We start from the raw sequence: 19,179 nt of genomic DNA, 5'->3' as shown, positions 1-19,179 counted from the left end.
TTTTTTTTGACATTGTGAGTACCGGAAAAAAATACTAAAAACAATAAATGGTGTTTAACTGAATGTGTAACAATGCAAACAGGTTTTCTGTAAGTGATTTAGGGTTAGGGTTGGGTTAGGGAATAAAAAAATATCGTTTGTTCAGTATAAATGTAGCCTAATAGAAGTCTATGGAAAGTATCCACAATTCACAGAAACAAGCGTGTTGTGTGTTATCGTCTGTAAATAACCACGTGCATCCTCGCCATTATTTTGTGATTAAATCTGCTCTTTTTCTGCAACAGTTGGTTTGTGAGAAAAAAAAGATTATACAAAAAAGAAAAGAAAAGAAAAATAATTTAAAATCTTTTTAAAATACATTCTTATTTTATAAAAAAATACTAGAACAATGCGCCATAGTTATTCAAATGTAACACTATTTCAATTATTATTATTTTTTTCATTAAGATAGACCTTCTTGCCTCCACAATCGATTTTCAGAGCCATTTTTTTCTGACCACAAAAAAGGTAACTGGAGTTGTTGTGGAGTTCCATGTTTTCTGGACGTTCTGTGTTTTCAGAACAGGTTTTAAGCTGTTTCACAAACTATCTATCTATCTATCTATCTATCTATCTATCTATCTATCTATCTATCTATCTATCTATCTATCTATCTATCTATCTATCTATCTATCTATCTATCTATCTATCTATCTATCTATCTATCTATCATATACTAGAGATAAAAAAACCTGTGTAATTTACTATGGGTCAGTTTTGTTTAAATCTGGGGTATTTTTGGTAAACACTTTCGGTGGCACTGGGTGATTTTTTGCTGAGATCAGGTTGTGCCACAGGCGACAAAAAAAAAAAGAAAGAAAAAGGGAAGTGAGATAATCTATGAAACTGAGGTCACAAAAGTCATTATAGCCTATAATCTACGACCTGCCGAGCTAATAAATGTGCCTGTTAGGAGACGCACGAGCTCTGCATTCTCTTCAATGACCACTTGGTGGCAGCATTGCCTTTTATAATGACTTAATCGAGACCAGACCTAATCAGTTTTGGTTCAGCTCTGGCTATCAAAAAAACAAATAAACTGCAAATAGGCCACGGCTACTTCTCACATGAACTTGTAATCGCAAAATGCGTTTCGATCATGCAAAACTTTCAAAAGATGATTTTACAGCCAAAAGCTACAACCAGTATATATATTATAAGATAAATCAACTAATAAATCCACGTTAATTTAACTGAGAGTGGACTGCACTTTTTTGTTGGTAATAAAGGCACATCGGCTTATTCACGGTCAAAGTTTCTCTTCTGGACTAAATTTCGAAATGAACATGTACAGATTAAATAAAGATAATCAGTTTGATGACATTTAATGCTCTTCAACGGTTTACAGTCTAAATGAATAATCTAAGTAATACAAAGTTTAATTCAAAGATGCCCCTTGCGTAGTTTATATGGTAAAATGATATTAGATAATTATTTTGTCATTTGAACGTTCAAGTAGGCCCTGCTCAGATTTTAAAGTTATATGATATCTTGGTATCACTCAATTCATCTGTTCATGAAAACCATGTTTTTATCTTGATCATCTTCACCTTGCCCTCACAAACAACTTTCCATTGGAATCCTCATCTACTTTTGTTTTTATTCTAAAGAGCTCAATGTTTTACAATTATGGGGAGGATATGACGTCAAGGTGACGCCTGGGATGCGCTCAGCCCCGAAAAAAAGTGCAAAACGCTTTTTAAACGGAAACGGTGGTGCATTAAACACTCTGTTCTGATGACGCAAGAGTTGAAAATAAAGCAGCTGAGAAGGACTTTCTTTGTGCTCTTTTTGAAGAATTTTCGGGGCCTGGTGAAATCGGTAGAAATACGTGTTTAATAGGCTACTGCAAAATCCCAATCGAGTGAAGGGATTTGTGGAGACTGCTTCCTAATTATTGTGATCCCTCATTTGCCTTTGCCTCGCATTTCATAATGAAAAGCCAAACATTTCAGGTAAAGGATAATCCACTTCTGTGTTATGATCTATATGAACTTATTATTTTTATTGTGAGTATTTGGCTTATCATTCTTGCTGATCACTGTTTTTGTGCTATGGTATTGTAATATTTACCATTATATAATCAGAGGAGTATAGAAATTTATGAAAGTGTCACTTCACAATACAATAGCAAAATATATACAAATTATTATGTATTTTAATTTTACATTATTCACAAATTCCTAAGGAAAGCAATTGTTAAATGCTATTTAGACAGACTTAAAGAAGTTCCAGATATATACTTGCTCTTATTATATCAGTTATTTTGCCTTTAATGTAAATAAACATGTGCAAACAATATACCTGCTCTTGTGAATTTATTTTGATGTTTTACATGCAAATTCCCACTGTGCATGTGAATCAGTGTGGATACAACAGCCATAGCAAGATTTGTGTCAGCTGATTTACAGCATCATAGGGATGTAGAAACTTCTACTATTAATGCATCACATACTTTTCTCTCTGTAAGAAAGTTGGTCCTTTCCTGGTAAACATAACCATGGACACACTGAAAAAATAGCTGTGCTCTATTTGGTTGTTGGAGAGCTTCAGGGGTGTCGCAGACCGGTTTGATATGTCAAAAGGAACCCTTCATTATATTTCTTTAGACATTTGCAAGGTCCTTTGTACACTGAGAAATAAATACATTTGATGGCCCACAGAGGATGAGTTTGCAAACCTGACAAATGGCTTTCAGGACAAAACCGGCTTCCCTGGATTCACTGGAGCAATCGATGGCACACACATTCCCATCCCAGCACTCACACTCCAAACAGTTACATAAACAGGAGAGGACATGCACGTATTCAACTCAAAGCAGTGTGTACATCACAGATGATGTTCCTGGATGTTCTGTGCATGATGCTAAGCTGTTTCCGATATATCTCCAGGATGCAATGAGAAGTGACTTCCACCTACTTGGAGACTCCACCTACACCATACAGAGATATTGGGCACCTATCCCGAAGGCAAAAAAAAAAAAAAAAATGAACACACTCCACAGCTCAAACAGATGCATTTGGCCTTCTACAGGGGAAATGGAGACTACTGAATTATTTGCCCATGGAAGACCTTAAAAAAGTACAAGTGGTTATCACAGATGCATGTGTTCTACACAATTTCCTCTCGAGGGAGGAAGGCCACCAAATGTAGGATTGTGAAGAGGTGGACGGCAACAATGACAATGATTGTGAAGCAGAACACCCTGAAAATACTTCAGCTCAAATAAAATGAAATGAACTTGCTTTATTTTTGGTGGAGGGTGATTCAAGTTTCTGTTTAACAAATTTTTTATTTTATTTTTTCACTTATGTTTTCAGATGTTTTCGTTTAATAAAAGAATGGAAATAAAATATTGAATATAAAGCCACAAAGGTGAGGTGATCAAGGCTGCATGCACTGTAAACCCAGATAAGTTCTACTAACTCAAAAAAATTGAGGCAACTGATTGCCGCTATTTTTTTAAGTTTGCAAACTTAAATATCATCAGTAAGCATATAGCTAGTTATTTTGAGTAACTGTAAATTATAAATAAACATTAATTTAAATCAAAATATATATTTAGTGTTTTGATCATATTTATTTTAGTTCAACTCAAAGTTTTGAGTACTGACAACTTCAATTACTTTACTTAATTAAAATATCCCTCATATATATAAATCAAAATGTTATTTATCTAAACTTAGTTTAAATGTTATTAAATTAAATTATATAATTTATGTAACTTAAATTGTAGTAGTAATGTTACTTAAATATTTTGTGGCAACTGATTGCCTTGTTTTTTTTTAAGTTTCCTGTACTCAAATATCTACATTTTACAACTTAACAGTACACATTACAAATCTGAAATCATTATACGAAGTAGAAAAATTTATAATAAAACATGAGACATTAAAACTGTTTTGTGCAACAAAAAGGCACATCAGATCAAAGAAAATAAATTGTCTTATTACCTAAAGAAATAGGCATTATGTAAACAAAAATCGTGACAGTCCAAAAACAGTGACAACAATTCTTTGCAACAAAAAAACAAAAAGGCACACTTGGTCAAAGAAAATCAATTAAAATACTACCTTAACAAATACAAAACAGGATTAACACAGTAAAAAACTGAGTTTTTTCAATTCAACACTCAAAATGTCGATTTTAACACTACTAAAGATCATATATGGTCCCAATCTGTCTAGTGTTAAAAGTACACCGTTCGTAGTGTTGAATATTTAGTGTTAACATAGCACCTTATAGTGTAGAAAAATTACACTCCAAGTGTAAGGTGTTACACTCCAAGTGTTGTTTAAATTTTACACTCTGGGGTATTTAACACCCCCGGTGTTGTTTTAAGTGTAATTAATAAATGTACTCTTTTCAGCGCAAACAAAAAAAAAGCTATTGTATGGTGTTCATGTACAAGATTAGACATTAAATCAAGAGCCTTCAGACAGATGTATACATTTCAACTTTTATTAAACAAATGGGCAAAGTGGCAACTTTAAAGCATATATCAGATGTGTAGAGGTTAACTAGTCAGTCACATTAATTAAGTGTTGCACAGAAACATAAAATAGTTAATAAAACAAAATCGTCACATTTACCTAGACATGCACAAATATGACGTGTAGATCTGAGTTGTGTAGCATCCATGAATGATGTTCCTCGTTTATCCCATCAGCGAGCAGGTATTGCTGTGTGGTCTCTTCTCAGCAATCAAGCTGTTCTTGTTAGTGCCTGCAGATAAAAGACAAAAGTAACAGTCAGTTCTCCAACGGATTTTATCTATATTAAATGTGTCTACATTCATTTGTGTTTTGAAAATGAATGAGAGTCTTGCAGGTTTAGAATGACAGAGTGAGAAATTTTGACAATTTTTCATTTTTGGGTCAATTTACCATTTATCTTTTTTGCAGTTTGAGATCTTAAATTAATAATTAGTAAATGCCAGGTGTGAACATTCGCTAATATTGTGTGCCTGCCCAGTTAAACTTAAATTTTTCATATTCATTTGTGCGTTTTAAATTTGTACTGCACAGAGAATAACATAAATGAGACAGACTTACACTTCTGGCTTCATCTTCAGCATTCTGCTCCTTTCTTGTAGGGCTTCCATCACTCACACTCAGAGTCATCAGACTCATAGGAGCTTCCTTCACTTGTCACTGCAGAAGTCTGGGACAATTCTATTGAAAAAGAACAAAAAAAAAAAAAAACCCACAAAAAAAAAAAAAAACACTTAAATTAATTTGGTATAATAATCGCGATTTTCCCTAATTATGAGTATGCTGAGAACTGTCTATAATACGGGTGTCATATCGTAAACATACATATTTATATATTTTAAATCCTTCATTCTAGGGTCAATTAAATGAAACATTATGCAATATTCACATGGAGGCCTAAAACAATTTAATGATTTATTTAATCTGATTATTAAATACATTTGTATAATTTTAATGAGTAACATGAGTAATATGGCATCTTAAAATTAACAGTGTACTACATTAGAATAAATTAGTCCGATTCAGAGAGCGCTTTATTGTACAAGGAATTTGTTTTAGTGACATAAGCTTCCAGTACAGACAACAACACAGACAAAAATAAATTAGGCAAATAAACAATGTATATACAATGTATAATGTATAAACAATTGTGCTATAAATGATAATGGAATAGGATTGAGTAAGAGGGATGTAACATTACTAAGATGGAGGGGGTAACAAATACATATAAGGATATTGCACATTTATTAACAAGTGTTAATTTATCTTACAATTAATTTATTATTTACAACGAAAAGAAACTATAGATAGATTCAGACATATTTCGCCATTAAAACTTTTATCAAGAGAAAAGCAATCCAACTTACCGCCTCGGTCACTCGAAGAAAATATGGCGTTGTCGCTTCTCGAGTCAGCAGTCACTGAGGGGCGGAGTCCAGACAATTCAGAGTTTTTTTTAATTTTATTTCACACTTTAGTGTAAAAGTTAAATTACACCATATAAACAATACTGAACACAAGTACGGTTTAACACTGTGGATTGTTTATTCAACTCTTTGGGAATTTATAACTTTTAACACTGCAAATTAATAAAGCTTTCTTGATCTGCTGTATCCAATTTTAAAATTTTTTTGAACTGTGACAGAACAAATTGCTATTTTTATTTTTGTGTTTTCGAATCCAAGTGCCAGTGTATCTGTTTGAAACACTTCGATGACACCACTTGTTGGTAAAAACCGCCACTAGAGGGCGTATGTTTGATATTAAAATATTTATGGGTGAATCTATTTTTCAAGTTCCCTAAACTCTTTAACTGAAGTGTAGTTGTAAAAACTCAAAAAAATATTTACTGTTAACTTAAATCTATGATAATTGTTGAATGAACTCAAAAATAATAGTTTGCTGCGTTTGGTCTCGTACTCTATCGCATACGTTATCATTGTTGTGCGCTTGCTTAGACCTTTGTTGTGATTAACAGTAAAGTGTGTTCAAGCGCCAGCCAAGAGAGTGTAAAGAAATACCCTTTGTGAGAAGCGGTTAAATCAGCGGGAGTTCAAAGCAGATCGTAAGTGTATTTATTTCTTGTCTCATTAGTGTTTAGCGCAGTTGTCGTTGCTAGGAAACACTTGTTTGTTTACTGTGTTGAGACGTGCTGCGTTTGGTCTCGTACTCTATCGCATACGTTGTCATTGATGTGCGCTTGCTTAGACCTTTGTTGTGATTAACAGTAAAGTGCGTTCAGCTGAATTAAATTTCCGTTTTGTCGGGTTTAAAAAAGATTAGTATAGCTACCGCGGCAGCGGTCGCGGCAGCCCTCCAGTTAAAAGCCCTCCTCGTGTGAAGACCGAAGAGTGTAAAGACCATCGACTCTACCGTGTGACTCCACCGGGCTGGGACATCGGCAGGGAATATAAGTATTGTTTCGATTAATCTTTTTCCTTCTTGTTTCATTTCTGTTTCAGTTGTTTTTTTGTTTATAACCAAATCTTACTATGTGTTTCCAGATCCCTACTATCACTACCACTCGCAAACCACACATCACACAATGTAGACAGCGCAATCTTAACAACCTGCACACTTTGCCTATATCTGCTAATACACAACTTTCTTTTTCTATTGGTCTCTGGAATTGCCAGTCTGCTGTAAACAAAGCTGATTTCATTACTTCTATTATTAGTCATTCAAAGCTTAATCTCATGGCCCTAACAGAGACCTGGATCAAACCAGAGGACACTGCTACACCTGCAACACTCTCCAATAATTTCTCATTTTCCCACTCCCCCTGTTTGACTGGAAGAGGTGGAGGTACTGGTCTGCTCATCTCTAATGATTGGAAATGTAATCCTTTACCATCTTTGGGTATCAACAGCTCATTTGAATCTCATTCAGTTACTGTTACCTACCCTTTTAAAATACATTTTGTAGTTGTCTATCGACCCCCAGGACCACTGGGTAACCTTTTGGATGAATTAGATGTGTTGCTCTCAACCTTTTCTGACGATGGTACTCCCCTAGTTATGCTTGGAGATTTCAACATCCATCTAGATAAACCTCTGTTTGCTGATTTCCACACTCTGCTTGCCTCTTTTGATCTCAGCCGAGTGTCAACTACTGCTACTCACAAATCAGGCAACCAACTGGACCTTATTTATACACGACACTGCTCTACTGATCATGTTCTGGTTACTCCACTGCACACGTCGGATCACTTCCTCCTCACTCTTAACCTCAACATGGTCCCTGCCATATCACTTACCCCTCCACATGTCATCTTTCGACGTAACCTACGCACACTTTCACCCTCCCGGCTTTCTGCAATGGTTTCATCTTCACTTCCTTCCCCTAAACTGTTTGCATCTTTGGATGCTAACAGTGTTACTGATACTTTCTGCTCCACTCTTACATCTTGTTTAGACACTGTTTGCCCCTTATCTTCCAGGCCAGCCCGTAACACCCCTTCTGCCCCTTGGTTATCTGATGTTCTACGCGAACACCGTTCTAAGCTTAGAGCTGCTGAAAGGGTGTGGCGAAAATACAGATATACTACTGACCTTAATATGTATCAGTCACTCCTATCATCTTTCTCTGCTAATGTCTCCACTGCTAAAATGACATACTACCATAACAAAATTAACAATTCGTCTAACTCTCGCATGCTTTTTAAAACATTTTCCTCACTTCTTTGTCCTCCTCCTCCCCCTCCTGCTTCATCTCTAATAGCTGACGACTTTGCAACGTTTTTCATTAATAAAATTAAACACATTAGTGCACAATTTTCCACACCACAATCAGTCAAGCTCATATCACCAGCAAACTTACACTCATTTACATCCTTTTCTTCACTCTCTGAGGCAGAAGTCTCGAAACTCATCCTTTCTAATCACCCTACAACTTGCCCGCTTGATCCTATTCCATCTCATCTCCTTCAAGCCATTTCTCCTGCAGTTGTACCTGCACTCACTCACATCATCAACACATCCCTCCACACTGGTGTTTTTCCCTCATCATTTAGACAGGCACGCATAACTCCACTACTTAAAAAACCCAACCTCAATCCATCTCTTTTAGAGAACTACAGACAAGTTTCCCTTCTTGAACTTGAATGAGCTGTGTTCAACCAAGTCTCTACATTTCTCACACACATCAACCTCCTTGACAGCAACCGATCTGGCTTCAGAAGTGGACATTCAACTGAGACGGCCTTGCTCTCAGTTGTTGAAGCTCTAAGACTGGCAAGGGCGGAATCCAAATCTTCAGTACTTATCCTGCTTGATCTGTCCGCTGCTTTTGACACGGTTAACCACCCGATCCTCCTATCAACCGTACTGGCAAAAGGCATCTCAGGAACCACACTTCAATGGTTTGAGTCTTACCTATCAGATAGGTCCTTCAAAGTATCTTGGAGAGGTAAGGTGTCCAAGTCACAACATCTAACTACTGGGGTGCCTCAGGGCTCAGTTCTTGGACCACTTCTCTTCTCTGTCTACATGGCATCATAAGGTTCTGTCATTCAGAAACATGGCTTTTTATACCACTGCTATGCTGATGACACTCAACTCTACCTCTCATTCCATCCTGATGATCCGACGGTAGCTATTCGCATCTCAGCTTGTCTAACAGACATTTCTTCCTGGATGATGGACCATCACCTTCAACTCAACTTTGCCAAGACAGAACTGCTTGTGATTCCAGCAAACCCATCGTTTCATCACAATTTCACCATCAAGTTAGGCATATCAACCATAACTCCTTCAAAAACAGCTAGAAGCCTTGGATTTATGATTGATGATCAGCTGACTTTCTCAGACCACATTGCTAAAACTGTCCGATCCTGCAGATTTACTTTATTCAACATCAAGAAGATCAAGCCCTTTCTTTCGGAACATGCTGCACAACTCCTTGTTCAAGCTCTTGTTCTGTCCAGGCTGGACTATTGCAATGCCCTCTTGGCAGGTCTTCCAGCCAATTCTATCAAACCTTTACAATTAATTCAGAACGCGGCAGCAAGATTAATTTTTAATGAGCCAAAGAGGGTACATGTCACACCTCTGTTTATCAATTTGCACTGGCTTCCAATAGCTGCTCGTATAAAATTCAAGGCATTGATGTTTGCCTACAAAACTTCCACTGGCTGTACTTACCCACTTACCTGAGCCACACAATAGACATGGATGCTAAGGTGAAGCCATTCTATGACATCACTGACTGAATTAAAACTTACAAATAAGATCCAATGATCTATAAGATTTTTACAAAAACATTAATATTTTCTTTGAATAAACTGCACTCAACTCATCTGATGTGCTAATTCGTGATGGTGTGGCACAAAAAAATTGAAATATTAAAGATTATCACCAGCTAAAGATGACATGACCAGGACTGAGAATTCAGACTAAAAACACATCTATTTAGCCTCACATACTACTGACGAAATCCCGTCCTTATCTTTTAAATCTATTATTTTATTTATATTTGTTCCTTTTTTTTAATACCTTGTTTTTTTCTTTCTAATTTTTATTTAAAGCACTTAATTACCATTGTGTATGACATCTCGTATAAACGTGCCTTGCAATGAAGCTTAAAATATAAACAACTACATCATGTTGATATACTATATTTTTACTATAAAACCCTTAGAACAAACATGTCTTCTAATATCTTCAGTTGTTGCGTGTACCGAGCAGCAGCAGCGGACACATCTGTAAAGGACTTGACTTGGACCCATTGTGCCAGCTGTGTCTTTAATAACGGGTGGTTTATATAGCTACGTTGCTGCTGATTGGGCTGACATTTTTGACACATTCACCAAACAAGAGAAAACGTATCTCAAATCCCGTTGCACACATTGCTCTCTTTCTTTTACTGTCTATGATTGCACTACGTTTCCAGGAAACATGTGGTACAACCCCAAAACCGTAGGTTGTGCACCGGTTTGCGCTTGAACGTGCCCATGTAATTCGCAAAACAAATTGCAATTTTTAGGCAAAATACTTTTAAAAATTTCCGTTCCAAAATACGTACACTTTTAATATATTAAAAAAAAAAAAAATCAAAATAAAAAACTGCTTTGAAAGTATATGGAAGGCTGAACATTCTAAACGTTCCATTTTCTTTGGCCTGGAGGTGGCGACATTCCAAAACACTAGACCATCAGTTTTGACTGTCAGTGATCCAAAAGGAGAAGGAACAAGTGTAACGTTAAAACACGTTTAATCACTTCACTATATCCAAAGTTCCGTTCTTGTGTGTAGAAGACTCTCTTGTGTCTTAAAACGGATCACATGGTTTAGTACTGTAGGCTACCCATTGAAACCATGGAAGTTTTTTTTTCTTTCAGAAGATTTATGTTTACTAAAATAGGCAATTCTTCACACTAAGATTTTTTTTCCCTAAACAGTTGTTTAGGGAATCAGAAATAAGGTAGATCTCACATGAGCTGTTTTTGACTGGTGCCTCTTTCTGAGTCCTGTTGAAGTGATGGCAGAGGGAGAGATGTTGTGACCCAGAACTTCTCTTTGTGTGCTTGTGTTTGCTGAACCTGAACGTCTCCACGTAAAGTCAGATGTCATTTGGTTGTGCTCTGAGCTTTCTCGAGGGCTCTTCTGTAGACAAACATCTTCACAAAACATCTGCTTACTTCAGCAAATATCAAGGAAGAAGCAAATGTCTGTTCTTCCTGACGTCCCTCATTGCAGTGGAGTGTCGACAGACACATAAATAGGTATAAAGCAACCATTTCCAGCAAAAATATATGACGCACAAATGCTTTGTAATTAACAGAGTAAAGAAGGACATCCAAAAGACTAAACTAAATAGACTAAAATAACAAAACACATCCTGAACAGCAAACCTAAATAATAATAATAAAAAGCAAATAATAATAATAAAGCAATAATAATCAATAATAATAAGAGCAATATTAATAAGAACAGTTTGTAATTCTTTTAAACAAGTTGCTATTGCTTTGGTATATTCATGCAATTGATTAAGCACATTTATCTGTGTTTTCCTACATCATCAGTTGCTAATGTCATGTTGCTCCAATTGTATTATATAGTTCTCTGTCCAATAGTCTTTCCCCTCAAAACATCTAGTCATTAGTTCATTGTATAAGTCAATAAATGCAGAATGGTTGATCTAGTTGTCAAACTGTCATGAACATTTTCTACACATTTCTGTCAGACTGTAAATTTGCCATGAATTGTGCAGGTGAATCTTGACATTCTCTAATAAAAAGAATATAGGTCAACTAATGATAAACCAGTTATATATATATAAAAAAGCTCAAGTGTAACTGTGAATCCTATCCAGTCTCTTTCAATCAATATCCCTCAAACAGTAATGTGCACAGTAAATTTGTACTTTTGAAATGGATATTTATGGCACTCATAAGAAGTGCAGCTTTCTAAATTTCAATACAGCAACTGTCATCTAAACTGTTGTCATAGTTTACATCATAATCCTAACAGAGTACAGCGTTATATTGACAACATTACTTGCATTTGGACTATCTTGTTTGTGAACTATGACACAAGGACTTTTAATTCTGATGGCACTGATATGTTACTTTTGCAAGTAATCCAGTGTGTGGGGATATTTGTACATATTGTTTTGAGAAATGCACATACTTCTTTGCAAGTATTAAGAATGATTCAAGAAATGCACCAAAGCGACTGAGAAAAACTGTAATAATAATAATAAAAAACTCTATCCAGGGACTAGTTTGTTGGGGTGATGTGTGTCAGCTGTGGGGATGCCAGGTGGTCTAAACCGAGTCTTTAAAGTGGGCAAAGTGGGTCGCCTCTTCAAATGATGCAGGAGCTCAGCTGCCTGGCCTCCTGCTCATCTCATTTAAACCCGAGAGAGAGAGAGAGATTTGCTGCTTTAGGTAAGGGGGAAGAGGAAAGACAAAGAGAGGGAGAGAAGGTGGGTAGGTATGTGAGAAAGACCCGATGGAAAGCTCAGCTGAAGAGGGGGAGGAGATTAGAGGTCAGATGTGAATTCAGCGGAGAACATGGCCTAAAAACCCATTCGTTTTGTTTCGGATATATTTGGACTGTGAAAAAATGTTTACTTAGATTCATTTGTAAAAGATGTATATAATGTTTATCTTATATATTATACATTATATTAAGATATTGCTTATATTGTGGAATTTCTACTTCAAATATTTGATATTTAAAGACGTTGGCTGGATAATATTGTGTAAGATTTGCATCAAATCTTTTGCTATAGTGTCCTTGTTTTGTAATGCAAAATAAAAGGCATATTTTTGGGCAGAAACAAAAAATATTATATACGCCTATACGACTATAAATCGCACAACAGCCTTATAGCGCAATTTACTTTGACATAATACAATTATTTTAATTGTAAATCCCATTATATTGGCTACATGGGGGAAATAAAATCAAAGGGATAAAAATGTAATTATCAAATATCTTGCCAAATATAAATTGATAACCACAATCACAGACACTTTACCCAAGCAATAATATATTTAAATCAGTACAATTTTCTTTTTTCTAAAATCCCAGAAAATGTCGATATAATGTCACGGTTTAATATTTCGATGTGCTTCTTGCAGAGCAAGGTTTCATGAAATCTTCATTTCTAAATCACACTTTTTCGTGATTGAAAGCTATAATTAATCAAAAAAATAACACATTATGTTACGCATGATTTAGCCATAAACATTCGATAAAAACTCTAAATAGCCTATAATCTTTAAAATATATGCATAGAAGTCGTGACACATTACTGTGGATACTGTGCATTTTTAATAAAACGTTACTCGGGAAATGATTGTTGACTATAAACAAACTTTATTTAAGGCTTTATGTAGGCTAAACTGTAAATATTAAAGCCTATATTATATCGTTCTATAGCCTATATGAGTCATGTTTTATAGTTTACGATGAATAAAAAACGCAATAAACATGCACTGTGCACACACACACAAGCAGAGAATACATTTGGAGTTCTGCAGCGAAACATCGTCCACGAGGAACTGAATTACAGATAATCTGGAAATCCTACAATCTCTGTAGTTTTGTTAGCGTTATAGAAAATAAAATGAACTTATGCTAAAAAATAAACATTAATGAATACATTTTAAAAATCGAAAACTTTTAAATCGCCACTCTCCCATACTGCAATGCATTGAAATCAAGTCCTCTGTTGGCATATTTTGTTTTCCCATCACTTCAAGTAAAATAGTAGAAAATATCAGTTTCAAAAGATTGTCTCATTTTCATTTCGTTAGATTTTTATTTGAAATAATTTAGGCTATCCCATGCACTCTATCTTTATTGTTACTATTATTATTTTGAATAACAAATATGTTAACGTAAATGACGATGAATAGCCGTTTGGAAATAATGTACCATATTTAGTCTTTTTAGCATGTATTAAGACAGTACTAAATCGATTCTAAGCACCGAGCTGCAGGCCTTCAACTCAGTTCGAGTCTTTATTAGGTCAAACAAATCTGTTCGCGGAAACGTAAAGGCATTAAAACAGTTCCAAAGGCTAATGATTTTATTGACATCCAGTCATTTGAAATCACTGCAGGGGATTCTCCGTTACTTACACATTTTAATAAACGCGATTCTATTTCAAATGCAATGGCAAACTGGGGTTCCACACTGTCAGAGGCTTTCTGTCTATAACTATTAGCATCATTTCAGTCCTTCAATAACATTAATTGCGGGAGGCAGCAGAAGAAAGGCTGTTTAAGTGCTCTGTCACTTGCGTTGGACCTTTCACCTCATCACAGGCTGGAATGCGTCCTCAAGAGCCCACGGAGCCACATGTACACCTGGAGACTCACCGTGCACAAGCCTCTGGAGGACAACATAAAGGCGATTAAACAAAGAAAGGTCGTTGTTTTCTGCTTTCCGATTTGGACCTCTCAGCTACAAATATTTAACAACTGATTTATGATTTAATTACGACCACAAAATAAACCTTTCAATGGGCTAAAGGTGTTTTTGAGATAGCAAAAGTCATGGTTTAGCTTACATCTTTTAAAATATTAAAGCTAATATCCATCAATAACAAACAAAAATAACAGAGCAGGCAATAAATTCATGTGAGGTTCTCGTATTTTACGCAAACGATTAAAACCGTTCTTTGTTGTTTTGGAAGGTCTGCTAAATTTTAATTCTGACGCTAAACGCACCTAAAAAGAAGTGCTTTCAGGACTGAATGTGTTTAAAAATGGAGATCGCATTGAGATAACCCGTGTTATTTATTTACACCATTGTGCCACGCGCCTCTGACCTTTCCAAATGTTTCGTGATATTTTATGGAAATAATGCAACTGTTTCAGGACTTGTATTTGTGGTGGCGTTTTTAAACATGCTTTATTTTGCATTACCACAGTGGTGGTTGAATAAATAAAATATTACCTAATTTCTTTAATTGTGCGCGCATAATATGTAGATTATACGGCCAAATAAATAATCGTTCGTTTACAAAAAAAAAAAAAGGTCATTCCTCTTCCATGTGGACTAATTTGAATCACAAAATGTGCCGATGTTAAGACCTTATCAAACAAACACAGATGAATTTAACTGATCACGAAGTAATTCGAATAAACAAAATTCTGTCCCGCTGCTGAGAAGCATCCAGTTTAACATGCTTTGCTCTGTTTTCGTCCAGACCATTTCTTATTTCACTATACAACTATAAACAAGCAAATATTGACTGATTACCTGCTGTATTTGGGAGCTTTCATTCGAACCTCTGCCTTTGACTCCTGAGAAATTCAAGGCAATGAATGTATGAATTCACTATTTAGAACTTCTTCCTTCGCTTTTTTTAGTTGCAGATTTCTCTTTGCGGACTGTGCATGGAGCTGAAAACACACGGGTGTGTTTTAAGTTTGTAGGCCATGCCCTCTGACTTTATATTATACAGGGTAAAAGGGACCTCGATTTGCATACTGAAAAATCCCACAATTCTAGAAATAAACTTTAAATTGGCTGTTGCATTATGATTTTATACGCGTGAAAACTTTACTTAACCACATTTGTGTTTTGAGAATGGTTTTTATAACGTTTAAAATTCTTTCATGTTTAAATTGAAACTATGCTTTATTTAGTTTAGAGTTTTTTTTAGGTTGAATAGGAACACACTGAGTTATAGTTCGGGATTGGTGCCGTCATTTCAAACCAAATAAATATGCCATCCTTGTGATTTTAGCATGAACTATCATCAAGTGAAATTGTACAACCCGAGCGTCCGATTCTGACGCATTGCATGTCAAACCGAGCTATCAAGTTCATATAAAAAGAAATCTCCGATGTTTGGAGGAGAATTCGCCACTTATCATAATGTGAAAGCTTAGATAGATTGATGTAAAAAAGCTGACGCCACTTGGAAGCTCAAAATGATACAAATTTGCTAGCCGTTCTGATGGCATTCTTTGCGTATCTTTTGCTCTGTGAGTATTTTCTTCAATTACTAGGATGTCAATGGCTCATTTGGCTCGTCGCTCCGCCTCCCGTGTTTGTCGTAAACCGGCGGTCTGACGGGAATAAGGCAGAAATAAGAGCGTCCATGACTCGTCCGTTTCTCCAGGACGCACACTCGGACCTCGGAGAACGCGGTTACGCACGGCGGACACTTGGCGTCTGGCGGCAGCGCGCGCATCCACGGGCTTGTGGCAGCTTCAGCAAACTCGCTCGCGGGCTGAACCATGTCCTTGAGCCCCAAACACTCAACGCCTTTCTCAGTGAGCGATATTTTGAGCCCGATCGAGGAGACCTTCAAGAAGTTTGCAGCCATGGAGAGCAGCGCGAGTCTAGCGTCTCCTCTGTACAGACAGACTCAGGTGTCTCAGGCGAACCTGCAGCAGCACAGCATGAGCCACAACACCTACCACATGCCGCACTCCCAGTTCTCGCACAGCGCCATGGGAGGATACTGCAACGGGCCTATTGGCACCATGGGAGACCTGCCGTCCTATCAGGAGAGCATGAGGACCGGCGCGACGGCCACGGCTTGGTACGGCTCGAACCCGGAGCCCAGATACCCAACAAGTGAGTCCGCTCAGCAGAATCATCCTGCATGACTCAGCGGATCAATATCCATCTAAAAATGTCATGTTATTAAGGCTTTTTTTTGCCAGTTCGAACCGCGAAGATTTCTGTAATTCTCTCGTTTTAGCCATTTGTTTACACACTGTCGAGCTGTTATATTATAGAGACTTATGGAATTTGTTCTGAATATATTTCTTTCTTTAAAATAAATAACAATGCAAGTCCACAGCCTATATGTCAGAAACCTGACCATTTAATATGAAATAATGATATAAATTAATAGGCCGATATATCCATCTATAGTGGCCGTGAAAAATATTATTAAATAAAACGGAGTAGCCTATTTAACTACGTTTTACAAGAACGTACTTTATCGTTTATTTCGGCCTTTCTGCCTCAAAATTTCATGTTTAATTCAATGTTAATTTCCGTTTTCTTTCACTATTTAAGAGATTGCAATTTCGAAGTAAAAATTGTTTCAAAGTAACTGCACCATTTTAGTGTTGAAAGAACTTCATTTAATTATTTTCTCTTTTAGCTTTGGATTTAAAATATTTTGATCAACAATAATCAGCTATAGGATACAAATGTAGGCTACTATAATTTATTTTTATCTTATATGGAATTCAGTTTTATACCAAATACAACGAAAATACATTTCAGAAACACTCTTTACTCAGAAAGTAGGCTACTAGTAAATTTCACAAATAAACGGCAAGTAGCACACTGAATTTAACGTTAAATTTATATATAAAAAAGGTTTAAGTATTATTTTCTTGGAAAAAGCGTTATTTACAAATTCGTTTTATTTATTTATAATTTGTGTGTGTGTGTCATGCTTCCAAACACTGCATAAGTTTTTGAATTTGCGCATCGATGTTAAATGTAATGTGCTTGTTCTCTGTAGTCTCCAGGTTTATGGGTCCATCGGCGGGCATGAACATGGGAACATTACCGGGCATGGATGCAAGTAAATCTATGGTGACTTTACACGCGGCGCCGCGGAGGAAACGGCGCGTGCTCTTCTCTCAGGCGCAGGTGTACGAGCTGGAGCGCCGCTTTAAGCAGCAGAAGTATCTGTCGGCGCCGGAGAGGGAACATTTGGCCAGCATGATTCACCTGACACCGACCCAGGTCAAGATCTGGTTCCAGAATCACAGATATAAAATGAAACGCCAGGCGAAGGATAAAGCGTCGCATCAGCAGGACAGCGGAAGCCTGTGCGCGCAGCAGTCGCCGAGGCGCGTGGCCGTGCCGGTGCTGGTTAAAGACGGTAAACCGTGCCAGAACGGCTCCAGCACGCCGACGTCGGTCCATCAGCAGGTGCAGAGCGTGCTGGGCAGCGAGACTCTAGCTTCGGCTGAGGATCTGGAGGAGATGTCGCCTAGTCCTCCTCTGATGAATAGCCTCTCTCAGACTGACGCCGCGCTCATCGAGTACACGAGCGGCATGGTGAGCTCCAACCTGCTGTACGGCAGAACGTGGTGATATTTCCGCCGGCGATCATTTTTACCAACACAGACCATAATAACGACAATTGCATTTCCTCAAAGACATTTTTAAACCGCATTCGTCTGTTGCGGCGGTCTGCGGACCCTCACGTGATTTGTATGGATTGTAACATTTAATCGTTATTGACTGAAAACATTGGTGCGGATGAGGAGTGTGTGTAAGATGAAGACTAGTATAGCGTGATGCCATTAATCCGACATCAGTTTTGTTGTTTTGTAAAATACGAGCTGTAGATGAAATGTTTTGTGTACATATCGAACACTGGAGAATGCTTTCTTTGAAGTCTTTTGTAAGTTTTAAAGGAAACAAAATAAATATGAGTGCTGCAAATATGAAAGAAATCACTTAAATTCAGAATTAAATCTTTTTTGTTCCTCAGAAATTTTTAGAGAGCAAACAGAGCAGCGATTATAATGCATTATAGGTCTAAAATTACTATCTTAATAGAAAAATATCATTTATAGTAATTATAACTCGGACCAAGAAAATCCCCAAAAAAAGTTATAATTGAAACAATTTCAGTCTTTCTACTTCCGAATGTAACGTTTAATTGTTTTACTTAACGTTTCTTTTCAATTAAGGGTGAAACTTTCTAGCATTTCTTAGTGAAATTTCCCCACATTTGAGCGTGCAAAAAAGCTTAACTGAGGCGATTTAGATTTTAAAAACCATATATAGCAATATATTTTCGTACTTTTATTTGCTTTAAATTTCGAAAGCGGTTATACTTTTTTCATTTTGATCTCATTTCATATTAAAAACCACAACTGATGTTAAAGCAAGATTATTATAATTTTTTTTAACCGTTTATAAAATGCATTTCTTTAGGAAACATTTTATAAGAAACATTTTGTTTCCCAAATTGTTACATTTAAATAATTTGTGTATACTGACCTTTATTTTCGCATTGATCAATCTTATTTTATATGAATTTAACGGAAAACGTAATTTTTAAATAAACTTATGTTGGTCATTTTAGTCCACTCTGTATTATTACCGTTTAATCCATTAATTAATTCAAGGCTAATTTTAAACCGACTCTCAAAATGTCCATCAGCATAATTGGCAAGCAATAAGCAATTAATATT

At 36.4% G+C, this 19,179-nt stretch overlaps 1 protein-coding gene across 1 annotated transcript; it reads left to right on the top strand.

Annotated features, from left to right (window-relative positions):
• Nucleotides 1-15,937: 15,937 nt before the first annotated feature.
• Nucleotides 15,938-18,466, top strand: nkx2.4b (NK2 homeobox 4b). Its single transcript, XM_059513435.1, has 2 exons — nucleotides 15,938-16,579; nucleotides 17,487-18,466. The coding sequence occupies exons 1-2, from the start codon at nucleotides 16,237-16,239 to the stop codon at nucleotides 18,065-18,067; spliced, it is 924 nt and encodes a 307-aa protein (XP_059369418.1). The 5' UTR covers nucleotides 15,938-16,236; the 3' UTR covers nucleotides 18,068-18,466.
• Nucleotides 18,467-19,179: the final 713 nt, after the last annotated feature.

The sequence above is a fragment of the Carassius carassius genome, chromosome 27 (genome assembly GCF_963082965.1).
Source record: "Carassius carassius chromosome 27, fCarCar2.1, whole genome shotgun sequence".
NCBI lineage: Eukaryota > Metazoa > Chordata > Actinopteri > Cypriniformes > Cyprinidae > Carassius > Carassius carassius.
The sequence above is the reverse complement of the archived record's forward strand: the minus strand, read 5'-3'. Positions and strand labels throughout refer to the sequence as shown.

What these genes read in the sequence shown, in the direction of transcription:
- nkx2.4b (XM_059513435.1), top strand. Translation starts at nt 16,237, where the DNA reads ATGTCCTTGAGCCCCAAACACTCAACGCCTTTCTCAGTGAGCGATATT. An exon ending in GGAGCCCAGATACCCAACAA is followed by an intron (nt 16,580 to 17,486) that starts GTGAGTCCGCTC and finishes TGTTCTCTGTAG; the next exon opens with TCTCCAGGTTTATGGGTCCA.